General features: G+C 38.5%; 1 protein-coding gene across 1 annotated transcript; it reads right to left on the minus strand.

Moving 5' to 3' along the window:
• Positions 1–1526: 1526 nt before the first annotated feature.
• slc17a5 (solute carrier family 17 member 5) lies at positions 1527–10555 on the minus strand. The gene is made up of 11 exons (XM_085369055.1): positions 10390–10555; positions 8963–9159; positions 8271–8504; positions 7956–8043; positions 7576–7662; positions 5399–5517; positions 4484–4645; positions 3867–3999; positions 3611–3758; positions 3166–3256; positions 1527–2622 (listed from the first exon to the last, which is right to left on the minus strand). Exons 1-11 carry the CDS (start codon positions 10472–10474, stop codon positions 2485–2487), a joined length of 1482 nt encoding a protein of 493 aa, XP_085225181.1. The 5' UTR covers positions 10475–10555; the 3' UTR covers positions 1527–2484.
• Between the last annotated feature and the right edge of the window lie 3262 nt (positions 10556–13817).

Consider the following 13817-nt stretch of genomic DNA (forward strand, 5'->3'; position numbering starts at 1 on the left):
CCAGCCGCTCTCTAGTTGGATTAAAAGACGTTATGTGCTTAACGTCTCTGCCAATTACGTTAAAGTGCAGTGGCATTAAAAAATAGCAGTTAAACATAGAGGCGTTAAATGATATTTCCATGTTTTCACTTCCAGGCAAACGTATATTTAGTTAAGCAGTATCACCTTTTAAGGACAATTGTGTGACTATAGAGAATTGACTTAATGGGTGCAGGAATTGAGGGTTAAAAGCAGACAAAACGGTTAACCTGTGCACTAACCTGACTAATTTGTTTGCCATTTTTTCCCCCATGTTTTTTCTCATGAGTATAACTGGCATTTTCCCTGCTCTAAACCCTCACAAATGTATGACTGGTCCCCAAATGTAATCTACTAATCTTTAGAATAAAACAAGTCAAGGCTGAAAACTCAAAGTTTTTTGAGTCTTTTAGGAAATTGGATTGAGAGGATGCTACCAGCGACGAGGATTAGAAATTAGTATAATCAGAGGGACAGCTCAGGCTGAGCGTTTTGGAAATGACGTAAGAGGCAAAAATAAAAAGTAGAGGATAGAAGAGGTTTGTGGGTGCAGTGAAGGAAGACATGCAGAGGGTTGGTGTGACAGGAAGATGCCAGGTTGAGAAGGAGGCAGATGATGGGAGAGAAAGCAGATTAAGTCGCATAGGGCTCGTTTTTAGGCAACTTTGAGCTACTTAAAATTATTAAGTATGTAAAACCACATTATTCTTAGTTAATGTGAAAGGTGTTCTAGGAGATAAAGAAATAATACCCCAACACAAGATCTGATTTACACAGTCTTTATACCACAGCGATTTAAAACATTTCTCTCAAATGTTTTGAAAGAGGAATTTTACAATGATTTTTACTTAGTACAATTTAGTCCCTTTATTCTCTGTGCAAACAAAGCACAATAACAACTGAAATAAATGAAGTCAGTAACAAAAAGAACTCAAAAGAATGAGCCTGCATTGCTGATCCCTTTTGAACTTAAGCAGTAAGGCACATTATAAATATTCGGAAATTTCAAAGACAAAATGTTAACCTTACAGCTTAGCTTGGATTTACCTCTTAACTGAGATTATGTATGAAAGAAATTTGTACATAATGTATAATGTGTGCAAATATGATGAAAAAAATAAATCTGTCATTGACACTGAAAGAAGGCGATCACCACACTGACACTTAAAACTTGAGGAAATATGCCTCCATGTGATAAGCTTAATCAAAATTTAAAAGTAAACAAACGTCCTTTTAAATCCTTGTAAGATTTAAGATACCTGAGAATTCGGGGAATAATTTAAAGCCAAGTCCCTTTATTAATAAGATGTACTGGAGAGATCATAACCCGTGTGACGTTAAATCCTGCTATCTCAAATAAGAGTTGGCTTGTGAACCTGAAAACTCAAGACCACTGTTCCCTCTAAGCTGAGCGCGTGAGCAATCGTGCACTGCTGACAGTCTCCGCGCATAGAAAATCAGCAAAATAAAATAAATACATGTATTTACTTTCATTCCAATTCAGGTTGGATTTTTTTTTTTTTTTTTTTTGTGCGCAGCACAGATTTTCTGTGTGGGGAGACCATGTCAGCAGTGCGCGATTGCTCACGCGCTCAGCTTAGAGGGAACATTGCTCAAGACACTGCACCATATTACAAGTAATCATTTTTTTAAAAAGTACATTTCTCTAAGAAAAAAGGATAAAATGCTTGGAGACATTTTTAAGGCATCATCCCTGAAAAAAGTGTACACTATAGTCATAATGCTGAATTTAAAACGTTTGGGATTTTTAAAATTCACTATAAAGCCTACTGGCACTTCATTATGGGCTACAAAGTAACAGATTTTTAAAAAAAAAAATTTTTTGGTGGGCATCGGTGTGTACTGGATGTAAAACTTAAGGATTTACTGAGGCATTTAAAACTGTCCCTTCTGTAAAAAGGAACCATTGGGTATAGCAGGTTGAATCCACAAAACCACCTACAGTGGAATGATTTTCTTCCATAGCTTATTTATAATGAGTTAATATCTAAAATGCATTATTATCTGTAAATATCAAAGTTGATGTACATTAGCCGGCCTTTATAGTTAGTTATGCAGCCTGTAGCTTCATAACTAACTAATCTCATTGCCCCCCCCTCCACATACCAGCAAGCCCGTTTGGCTTCATAATGAAAGCTTCCTCTGATACTTCTTGGGAAAGCATATGTTGATTTCTTCCTCTGAGAAATAATATATTTGAGTAGGTACAGCTACAACTTTCTTTTTTTAAAATCACCGACATTGGGCTCATCTGTTTCAAGACCATGTACCCACAGCCACATTAAGGAACATCTTTCCAAGATATCATGGCAATTACACACTTATCCGACCATGATGAATACAGCTAGAACACATCTCTCCCTTAAATTACCCACCAAATGAGCTCATGTTTGAAACTTGCCCACCGGACAAATCTGAAAATTTAACCCGAAAGGGTCTCATGTCTCAGTCTGCATGATAAAAAGATGTGTGGACAGCCCAGGACTGCACTGTTCCTTTACCAAACACAGCGTAGAATATTGCCCCAAACACGTCGATGGCAGCAGCAATGTAGAAAACAATCTGCCATTCTTCGATGGTGTTCTAGAGGACCATTAGCACAGTTAGTGTTAACATACAGAAAAGGCCTTATTTGATTAAATATCACTACTAAGCTGTTTTATTGTCACGTGCATGGTGTAAAATGATTACATACGATTACAGATTTAATATAATTTGGATTAACTGACTGAACATAGCATGCAGGTATGTAGTATGCTCTTCTCCGGTCTAATGTAACACTTAGTTACCTTTCTAGGACTATTGGTGCCCCCTATTGGCCAAACCTTAAACACCTTAATCCTGTACTTACTAAACCAATTACAGAGGAAATGAAGCATTATGCTAAAGTAAGGATACCATCTGTCAGGACACCCAGAGTGTCCTCATTTTGTATGAAGCAGCAGCACACTACATATTAAAATCCAATAAAGTTTACTGCTACCATTCACTACCTCTTTACTCGCAGCTATAAAGATACTGTGTACTCTATGTGTATGTTTAATCTAGATTCCAGACTTTACTTTTGAAACAAACAAACAAAAAAAAGGACTGGTTAGTTACATCGTTGCTGAACATGTTTCTTACCTGCTGAGTCAGAGCTCTTGCTATGACTGGTCCCACCATGCCAGGGATGGTGGCAAAGGTGTTGGTGATTCCTAGGAGAATACCGGCATATCTAAAGAGACAAATAAAAACATTAAGTCCTGAGTAATAAACCCGATAAAAGCACTATGTAGTACATAATGTTGCTACACTGATAATGAAATGTAATTATATTTATAAAAAGAAATATCCTCCATTATCTCATGGGCTATGTTGATGCCTAAAATTATTATCTTGATAACAACAGGCCAGAGGGAAACTTCAATATGTCAAAGATATCTGAACCTGAAGATACACTGAATTACACATTTATAACCATAATCTCTCATCTTCACACTGAAAATGATTCAAAATTAAAATGACTGAAGTATTATCATTATTATTAGTAGTAGTAGCATCCAACAGTTTTCTGAGGTGTTATTCTTACGAAGGAGCAATGTCAAGGTGGTTGATGTTGAAGCCAGATGCCGACACTCCTCCGAGAGAAGAGGAGATGGTGAGGAAGGTCACAGCCAAGGTGTAGTCACAGCCTGTATAACCTGCTGCCACCAGGAACACTGCAGGCCCAATCATCCCTACAGAAACAACACAACTGTGAAGTAGCAATACTGGTAATATTTTTGATGTCAAGAGCCTGCAGTCAGTTAAAAGTCGAGGATTCAGCAGTGACTGTCATGAATTACCAATGAGGGTGAAGGACTTCCTGACAATGACAGTGCGGTATTTGCGGGTTTCTCGCAGATAGTCGGCAATTTGGCCGCTCAGCACAGCGACCACAGCACATCCCAAGTAAGGCAGAGCCGACAGAAAACCATTCTGTTGGGAACAGACAATTACAATCATTTCATTACTGGGAGACTTTATTTTTTACTTTTTCATGTACTCTCAGAAGAGAACGATTAACCAAGGATGTTGAATGTTTTAGTATTGCAGTTAGTCATTTCTACTTTACTGGTTCATCTCCCTGGAGTTCTAAACAAACTAACCTTTTGTCCCAAGTTTAAAGGGGATCTATCGTGCTTTTCTATATTTTCTGTTAAATATTTACTATTGCAATTATGGCTTTTCCTATGAAGCATGGCTAAAGTATCAGATATAGAGGTTAGTGTATGTATTTACAATCCCTGTGATCAAAAGGCTCCATAAGAGCTTCATATAAATAATACACATACATTTTTTACTAGGACTCATACTCTAGAGTTCCAGAATTTAAAAAAATCTAATAAAAATCAGCTTAAAATGAGAGCAAGTCCTCTTTAAAGTCACTCTGGTATTGATTTAAACTAATGTGGTTTCTCACCTGCTGTATGCTAAATCCCAGGATGTCACTCATGTAGGTTGGCAGCAGAGTGAGGAGGGTGTAGAAGGTCCAGTTGTAAGAGAAGTGAGCCACAACAATGGCCAACAGCGGCATCGAAGTCACTATGGATCGCCAGGGGATGTTGCTCGCCGAGGTGGACAGCTGGACCAAAGCGAATGTAGAAGTAGGATGAAGAAATAACAGAAGAAGTTCATTAGAATTTCTTCGAAAACACATCTGAAACAACAACCTTGATGTTCACCAAAGACTAAAGAAAAGATGAAGCTGCGCAAAAAATGTCACTGCTGTGCTGATGAAGCTTTGACCTCCTGAGACCCGAACTCTTCCACAGCATGCATTTTTAATTTCTCTTTGATATTTGGGCATATTGGGGCCAGATGAATGCCAGATGAATTTTTTCCTTATTTTGTTTTTAAGAAAAATAAGAGCCACATCTGAGGATATTCGTTTAAAATTTTGATAGAACAGTAGCAGTATAATGTCCTTGTAGGTGGATATCAGGCCCTTGCAGAGCAAAATTGAGTATTTTGGTCTAAATAACCCAAAATGTGATGTCCACATATGTGGACGCCAGGTCCTAGGAGGTTAAAGCCACTGCAGTCTATCCAGCCATACTAGGGCTCCCAGCTGCTACATGCTCACCATCGCAGTGCCAGTAATGCAGATTCATGGCAGGTATTTTGACAAGAACAGATAAGAAAGTAAAATGATGAAATACACTGATATTATGTAACATTAGAATCAGATAACTGGACTGGACTGGAAATGCCTGCAAACACGCTGCAGCAAGCACTAAGAGCAATGCAATAAGTGTATATTAAAGCTGCTCTTTAATGTAAGAGAATTTGCTTCTTTTTTAAAATTTACAACCTGTTATCATGTTACTACTGTTACCTCATTCTTGAGCGAGGAGGTGATATAGAGTCTCTCCTGCTCTGATATTCGTGGATGGGTATTCGGGCTGTCAAAGACGAAAAAAGCCCACAGGACGAACCACACCAGTCCGACAGCACCTGAGCAAACCACAAAGCAACACTGGTGACCTACACTCATCCAGCATAAATCCTCCATCATATGAGTGCCTTTATCCAGTAAGCAAATATGTGGAATGTGGTTTGGTTGTCTGTTCCTGAAACTGAACTGAAGTCTGAGTATCTCATTATCTCTGTCTTGCCTTAAGGGACTTTTACATCTGACATATGTTTGGTAGAAGTAAAAGCTCCAAGTAAAAAAAAAAAAAAAATCAGACCTCTGCATTGTTTCCATTTATGCATACATTTTCTTCTTTCCATTTTCTAAATTGTTATTTCCACTGTCAAAGAGGAACAGATGCTAGAGACAGTTGCTAAACAGCACTGTGAAGAAGTGCTGACTAATCAACAAACAAGTCATTTGAGTTCAGACTGATACGTAAGAACCTCTTTAAGCATAGCTGACAGTATGTGTTAGGCATTGTAGCATGTTTACATAAGACAAGATTTTTAAAAAATTACCTGCAATGTGAATTCAACAGAGTTTTTAAGCAAATTGATCACTGACGAATTCACAATACCAACCATTATCAAAGAATGCTATTCTAAATAATAACAACAAACTGACAAATCTGTTAAAAATAACTCACATAAACAAAATATGAAATCAGGTTGAGGTAAAATTTGTACAAAACACCTCTTAGAGCAGGGGTCGACAACCTGCGGCTCTTTAGTCCTTATATTGCGGCTCTGCATGGTTTGGAAAAATAAATTATAAGTATTTAACTGAAGTGGATTTTATTTGTGTTAGTTCTTTTTTAAAACTTGTAGTTCTAACTTGGAAGATTATTTTTGTATTTCAAGATCAGAATAAAGTTATATTTTATTATTTTTCGTCGCTCAAAATAAGCGTCACACTCGTGGAAGCCGGTATACCCGCTGAAACGCTGTGCATTTACCGAGACTTTCAGCCCTCAGTAGGCCAAGTATGGAGAAATGTAAGAAAAGAAAAATATCTGAATAAAATACAACATTTAATGATGCCTGGGCAGATTCATTTGTATTTACTTCTGACGAGAGCGGCCTACCAGTATGCCTAATTTGTGGAGTGTCGATCTTTGGATCAACATACATATGTGAGCAGCTATTCTCCACCATGAACTATGTTAAAAACAAACATCGCTCACGCCTCACAGACGACAGCTTACAGTCCTGCGTAAAGATGAAAATGACTTCGCACAGCCCCTATCGTACAGCAGACGCTGCGCGCAGAGGTTCAGGAGCAGAAGTCCGATTGTAAACACATCACGGCAGACCCGACGATGTTTACATGAACATGCTCTTCAGCATCTCTTTATTGATCACTTTTCACACGCACAGCCGGCTGCAGCTTTCCAGCTCACAGCCCGACACATACAAGCAACAGCAGAGAGAGCAAGCCGGTGAGGCGTGATTGTGGATGACACTCAGGTACGTCTGCCTCTCCTGCAGCGGCACTGCGAGCCATGCCCCGCGAAGCACGTTAACCAGGTTAAACAAATATGCAGATATTTTGAAAATATTTATTTTTAATTTTTTAGGAGCATAGTGCTTTTTCCAATTATTTTTTAAATTCTGGTCAAGGCCACGCTACACTCCGATAGCCCAGAAGGCGATATAAGGATGACGGCTCACTGTTTTTGTTTGCTAATGGATAAGTTCAGCTTTTTAATTCATTTAAAAGAGACCATCAACTAGTTGACTTTCTTTTTTGTTATTATTTTTTAAGGGTTAAAAATGTGTTCATTACATAGATAAAATGTAATTTTCTCCGTAGCACTTCATGGATTTCACACTATAGCTGTTTATACAAAGCATAAGGTAAAAAAAACAATATACACAGTGTTATCTTCATTTTAGATGTCAAAAAGTATTTGCGGCTCCCAGTGTTTTCTTTTCCGTAGAAACCGGGTCCAAATGGCTCTTTGGGTGTTAAAGGTTGCTGACCCCTGTCTTAGAGCAACTACTGCACAAAGTAACTGTGAGACTAAGAATTTTTTTTTTCCTTTAAAACAAATCTTCCTAAACTCGACTATCAATAGTATAATTTACATGTATTACCAAATATATAGAAGACATAGGTCCAGTCCAGGTAAAAGATGATTTCACCAGATACAGGAAGACTTATTACTGTCCCCAGCTGTGCTCCTGGGAAGAGAAAATAAGTAGGTTTGTGTAACTACTGAAGAAAGAACAAACAGAAAGTGGCAGGTGGACATGAATAGTTAAAGGACAGATGCTGGTCTGCAAGAGAAGCCTAAGCCCAGCAGCTTAAATATTCATGATAAAGGTTAGTGTGGCCAAGTGTTCATATTTTACTTAATGTAATATTTTTCAAGTGATCAGCTGTAGGCTGAAATTAAAAAAAAAAAAATGCATAAAATAGGCTAAAAGTGCAATTTGTCTTTATGTTGACAGTCTAGCTCTTGCTGCAGTCTTACCAATGTAGGAAATGGTGAGAAGTCGGCTCCTCTCCAGCGGTGGGGCCCAGGCTGCCCACATGGTGTACATTGCTGGGAATGTAACACCCTGAGGACAAACACATCAGGAACATTAAGAGAAGTGCACAGATGACACTTAAGCATAGCCAAATATTAGCTTAACTATTCCTGGAAACCATTTCAGGACTGTCACATGAATTTTATTGCCATTTGCAAATCTTATGGCTGCAGCACAGATAGTGATTATGGTTCATAAAACAGGTCTGCACAAATGCATTCAGCTCCGTTTTCAACATCTTCATTCTGATCCCCTACCTCGCCAATCCCCTCCAGCACTCTGACAGCAATGAGGTAGCCTGCACCCAGGTCAGCAGCCACAGGGGTAAGCAGTGTAAAAATTACAGTCCCCAGGATCCCAAAGCCCATCAGCCATTTTGGTCCAAAGCGGCCAGCCAGGTAGCCCCCAGGGACTTGTGTCAGGATGTACCCGTAGAAAAAAGAGCCCAGGATCCATCCCTGTGTTTCTGAGTCCCAGTTGTAAACACTGGCCTATGAGGGGATAGATTAGAAACTTTAGGACTTCAGGGCTTAGGATATTGATATCATGTCAATTCAAGACTTACAAAGTACTGAGTCTTGGATGCCAACTATGTTTCCCCGTTCACATAATTCTGCCTAATGTATGTTATTTTCCTACAGACAGACATGAATAAAAATAAGGAGCCTGCAAATAATAGTAACTCCTTAACTTTAAAATCTTATCAGTAAAATCAGTAAACTGTTACCTCTACATGTACATGAAATTATACACCAAAAGACTGACTTCCACTGAGAATCCAACAGGTCTATATAACTGGTTTGCATTTAAATCTAACTTCAGGACCTAGAAAGACTTTAGGTGGCAAACATACTCCCAAGCTACATTGTTACTTTATTAAAATTGACTAAACCTATGGAGGACACACTTTAAAGTGGGATTAAATAGCTGCAGTCAAATTTCGGCTCACCGTGTGATTGTGTTTGCGAACTGCAGGGTTGGAATGGCGAGGGCACACTGTGCCACTGTGGTTGGTGTTTGATTGGTGGGTGTTGTTGAGCATGTCCACCATCGCCACACTGAGGTTTACCCTCAATGAATAGACTACAAAGAAGCCATAAGAGGAAAGCAATGCCAGGGCGTAGCGTGATGAACCGCATGCTGGAGCTGAGGGACAGAAACGACAGCAGTGTGAATCATCTGTTTGCACGTATGGTCTGTGTATTAATACTACAATATCACAACATCCGTGTAACAAAAGGAACACAACATAATCCTAATAAGTCAAATCTTAAAAACCTTTCATATTTTTATGCTGTGCTTTTGTATTATTATAATTGAATTTGGTTATCCTTTAAGTAATGATTCTAATTAGTTTATTTTAAATAAATAATATCAATTTCTAGCATCAGTATGTTGATAAGGCATCATGATACATTTCTGCATTGGTATCCTGTCTCAGCCCCATCTGTAAGTCAACTCTAATAATACCATTAAATCTCAAAATTCTAAGTCTTATTTTCAGAACTAAGCTACTCTGGATTCAGGAGGTTCCCCAAGGATGCTTTGGCAGAAAGAATGTAGCAACCGGGGATTAAACCATCAACCTTAAAATGAGTAAATGACAAGGCAAACCTAACAACAACGTTAAAGCTCTCAAACTTGTAGCACAACCTTATTTTCATAACTACACTTCACCATTTAATCAGTCTATTTAGTTTGCATACAGTACAACTACCTGCTGATACGACTGATAGTACACACCACTGTCACTGTTAAAATGGGTCTCCTTTATCCAGCCGACTGAACTTATCCAAAATGATACAGAGCTTATTTCAGTAAATCCTGTTTACATTTGGCAAACCTAAACTTGCCCTGTCAGTTCTGTCAGGACTGTGAGTTCACTGCATGCACAGTTTCTCAGAGCTAAACCACTGCATTCAATTAAAACCCGTTTTTCCTTCGAGCTGACAGTGGGTATGCAGGTATGACATGACTCATATCAGAGACACGTCTCATGATACGATTCCAGGGCAGACGTGCCTAACCTCGTGACCGATGCTCATTAAAAGATAAACTGCGTTTACACACAGGTGTGGATGACCAACTTAAATGTCTTAGATGGCAAAATACCATGAACACCTAAAAATGCACACTCAGCTGGTGAATTCAGTAAATCAACCCTTCTATAATGTTAGTGACGACTCTAAATTTAAGGTTTACACTACAGTCAGACATACCAGCCACTTTAACGATAAAATTGTGCTGTTCAGGTTGTTAGTATGTGTCTTTCCTGCCTCTTCCCAGTTAATCAGCGCGGCTTCTTACAAACATATGCTGCACAAAACGACCGAAGCGCCCGCATCGTTAGCTGAATGCTTTGGTTTTTTCTTTCACCTTTCTGGACTTCTTCTTCGCGTCCCCGGCGAATCAGCGGAGTCCTCTGCTCGTCGACCTCCACGTCCGACCCGTACCGCTCCATTTTTTTAAAATATCAGCTTTTAGTTGGATTGCTTTACCGCATCACAAGCTGAAAGCTAACTTCCCTGGAGCCTGTCAGCTGAGCTCGACTCGGCAACTACCCGTCACGTGACGCTAATCACCGGACCGGAAGAGATCGTTTTATTCAAGTGAAGGTGCTGAGGAGGTGCTGTAAAAACTTTCAGCAAGAGTGTCAAACTGAAATAAACAAATACATCATTAAATAATTGACTAAACTCGCAAATAAATAATACATAATAAATTATTTACAATATCAGTTCATTTTTATGTTTTTTTGAAAAAGAAAAGCAACGTTTAAGCCGGTGCGTTTCAGGCTGATTAATTTTTAGACACCACAATGACATTTCTTTTTAATATAAAAAAGAAATGTAGTCAAGTCGACTTATACATGGTTGAATATGCATGATGTTACACTAAGAGCCATCGAAAAGGGAAGTCGACTTTTTCAGTCGTATTTCCTCCAAAAATAAATACTCTTGCCAACACTGAAAATACAAATATTAAACAGTAATATTAAAACAGATTATGTATCAGTTTTTGGTACTTGAATCCACACATGAATGATTACCCAGGAATTTTAAGTTATCTTCTTTGTTGATAACCAGTGGTTATCAATGAACGTGCTGTAAGATGAGCAAGGCGCTCTGAGGAAGTCAGTCTGTTTCAAGCTGATGATACAGCATTTTAAAATACCACAATGACGCTGGAATAGGTGGTTACAAATATGGGCATGAACATTTATTCAGGATTTGTTTAGTTTTAATAAAACACCCTCAGGGAGCACATCAACATACATGCATATACTCTCGCAAATGCCTTCATGTAAATTAAAATAAACAGGAATTGCCCTTAATTTTAGTCTCTGTCACTGTGGTCCGATTTGTTAATTTTTATTTTTTTTCAAACTGAGTTAACATGAATTGTTGTGTTTTTGTTGTAATGCCTGCTCTGAACTTCTTATATCTTGCTGGTGACAAATACCACACAAACATCATAATACCGAAGAAGATAAATAACATCTAAACTAAAATAGACATTTTTCAAGTAATAAAAGCTACATAGAAACAAGCATCTAATGTGAATCTAATCTGAAAGCAAACTAATCTAAAGTAGACTTAAAAAAAATTAATTAAGTTAAATAAAGCTTTAAACTAATAATAAAAATCTAATTCTGAATGATTTGTTGTCGGTTCATAGGCCATATACAGCCCCAATCTGATTTCAAGAGGGCTGACCTATAAAAAACAAGCATCCAAATGATCTGTTTAAGAACAAATAAGTTATTCTTAACACATGGCCTTCATTAACAAAACAGTAAAACAGGCTAAGAAAAATGATGTTACATCTTCTGTTCACTTTAGTCATAGTCTACTGTCAGTGGCACAAAACCTTTATCTGTAGTTTTTTATGTAAGTAACCAAAATAATGGGGTTGGTAAGGTCTCGCACTGATTCTCACAGTGATGGCAACGACACATACCTTTTTTTTGCAGCTCATGGATCATGTGATAAATCACATAAATAACAATGGATCAGCAACCCTCAGGACAACCTTCAAAGGGAACCTCCACTGCAACCTGAGACCCACTAACCTTTTGACACGAAAAAACCTCTTGGATGAGAGGTGCACTTTTTTTAGATGGTAAATGGCCTGTATTTGTATAGCACTTTACTAGTTCCTAAGGACCCCAAAGCACTTTACACATCCAGTCATCCACAAGCTACATTGTAGCCACAGCCACCCTTGGGCACACTGACAGAGGTGAAGCTGCTGAACACTGGCGCCACCGGGCCCTCTGACCACCACCAGTAGGCAACGGGTGAAGTGTCTTGCCCAAGGACACAATGACCAAGACTGTCCAAGCCGGGGCTTGAACGGCAACCTTCCAATTACAAGGCGAACTCCCAATCTTGAGCCACTCCAGTTTCCTGCTTTTTTCCAGCTTTTAAGGCTAAATATGTATACACTTAAACCACTTTAAAGCACTTCACACGTAAAGCACAATTTAGACTCACCAATAAACTTATCATGCATGTATTTGGACTGTTTGAGGCATTGTCATAGTGCAAGATGTTTATAATAGTTTAGAGGACCAAAACTGCAAGTATGACTGGATTAACCTGCTTGGGACTCTGGAAAGCAAATACACCGTATAGTTCCTTCCTCTAAGGACAAAGATATATGCTTAAAGTGTAGTGAAGAACCATTAACAATTACTGAAAAGAGCAGCTTGTTAACCACCGGTTCAAAACCTGGATACTTTTTTACCTATTTCTCAGTTTGAGTGTTTTTTACACAGATGCCCAGAAATCAATCGCTTCTCATTCAAGATAAAAAGCTCCCATATACCACATGCAGTCATGGTAACAAAGCAAGTGCACCCTCTTTTAATTCTAAAGTTTTACATGTCATGACACAGTGCTTCCTTACAGAAGCAGGATGACGCAGCCAGATGCTGATGATTAAGTGCAGTTGACTAAGTGACCATTAGCAAGTGTGACCATGCATAGTAAACTTTGGGCACTTTGGAGGCCTGAAGCTGGGAAAGATTACAAAGCCATTTTAAACACTTCAAAGTCCATCATGCTACAGTGAGATGGATTGTTCACATAATCAAGCTTTCTAAGAGTGAACATCCTTGCAAATTCAACCCAAGGCCAGAGAAACTACAAAAAACTACATGCAACAGTTACCATGTTAAACGTTAGAGTTCATGACTGCAGAACTAGAAAAAGGCTGACAAAAAAGACTGAACAAGAATGGTTTGTTTAGAACGGTCGCCAGGAAGAAAAGACTGAAATCAATGTTTTGCAATGGCTCAGTGAGAGTCCAGAGCTCATCTGATTGATATGCTGTGGTGAAACTTGTATGAAGAGCTGTGTACGAATGAATGCCTGCAAGTCTCAACGAACTGAAGCAACATTGAAAAGAAGAGTCATACAGCCATGATACAGTCATACAGAAAACAGTTAATTCAAGTTATTGCTGCTAAATGTGGTTTTACTGCTGAATTGTGTGGTGCATCTAGTATTTTGGCTTGTTTTTTGTCAAATAAATAACAATACAGGGTAATCTATAATGTTGCTGTTCACCTGAGGTTGTGTTTAAATATTGTTAGAACCTGGTGAGGACCAGGTGATTTTTTTTTCAATATGTCCTGATACACAAAAACCTTAGAACTGAAGGAGGACATACTCTCTTTTTACCATGAATGCATACACATGTTAGAGAAATTAAATTCTAGCATTTGTGAGGTTGTGCAGCAGTTGTTTTGCCCAGATAATAATCTAACCTCAGTCAGTTATCATAACTAAAGAGTTTTT

This window comes from Diplotaxodon limnothrissa, linkage group LG13, assembly GCF_057381915.1.
Source record: "Diplotaxodon limnothrissa isolate DT_005_m linkage group LG13, D_limnothrissa_male_GT1.1, whole genome shotgun sequence".
Lineage (NCBI taxonomy): Eukaryota > Metazoa > Chordata > Actinopteri > Cichliformes > Cichlidae > Diplotaxodon > Diplotaxodon limnothrissa.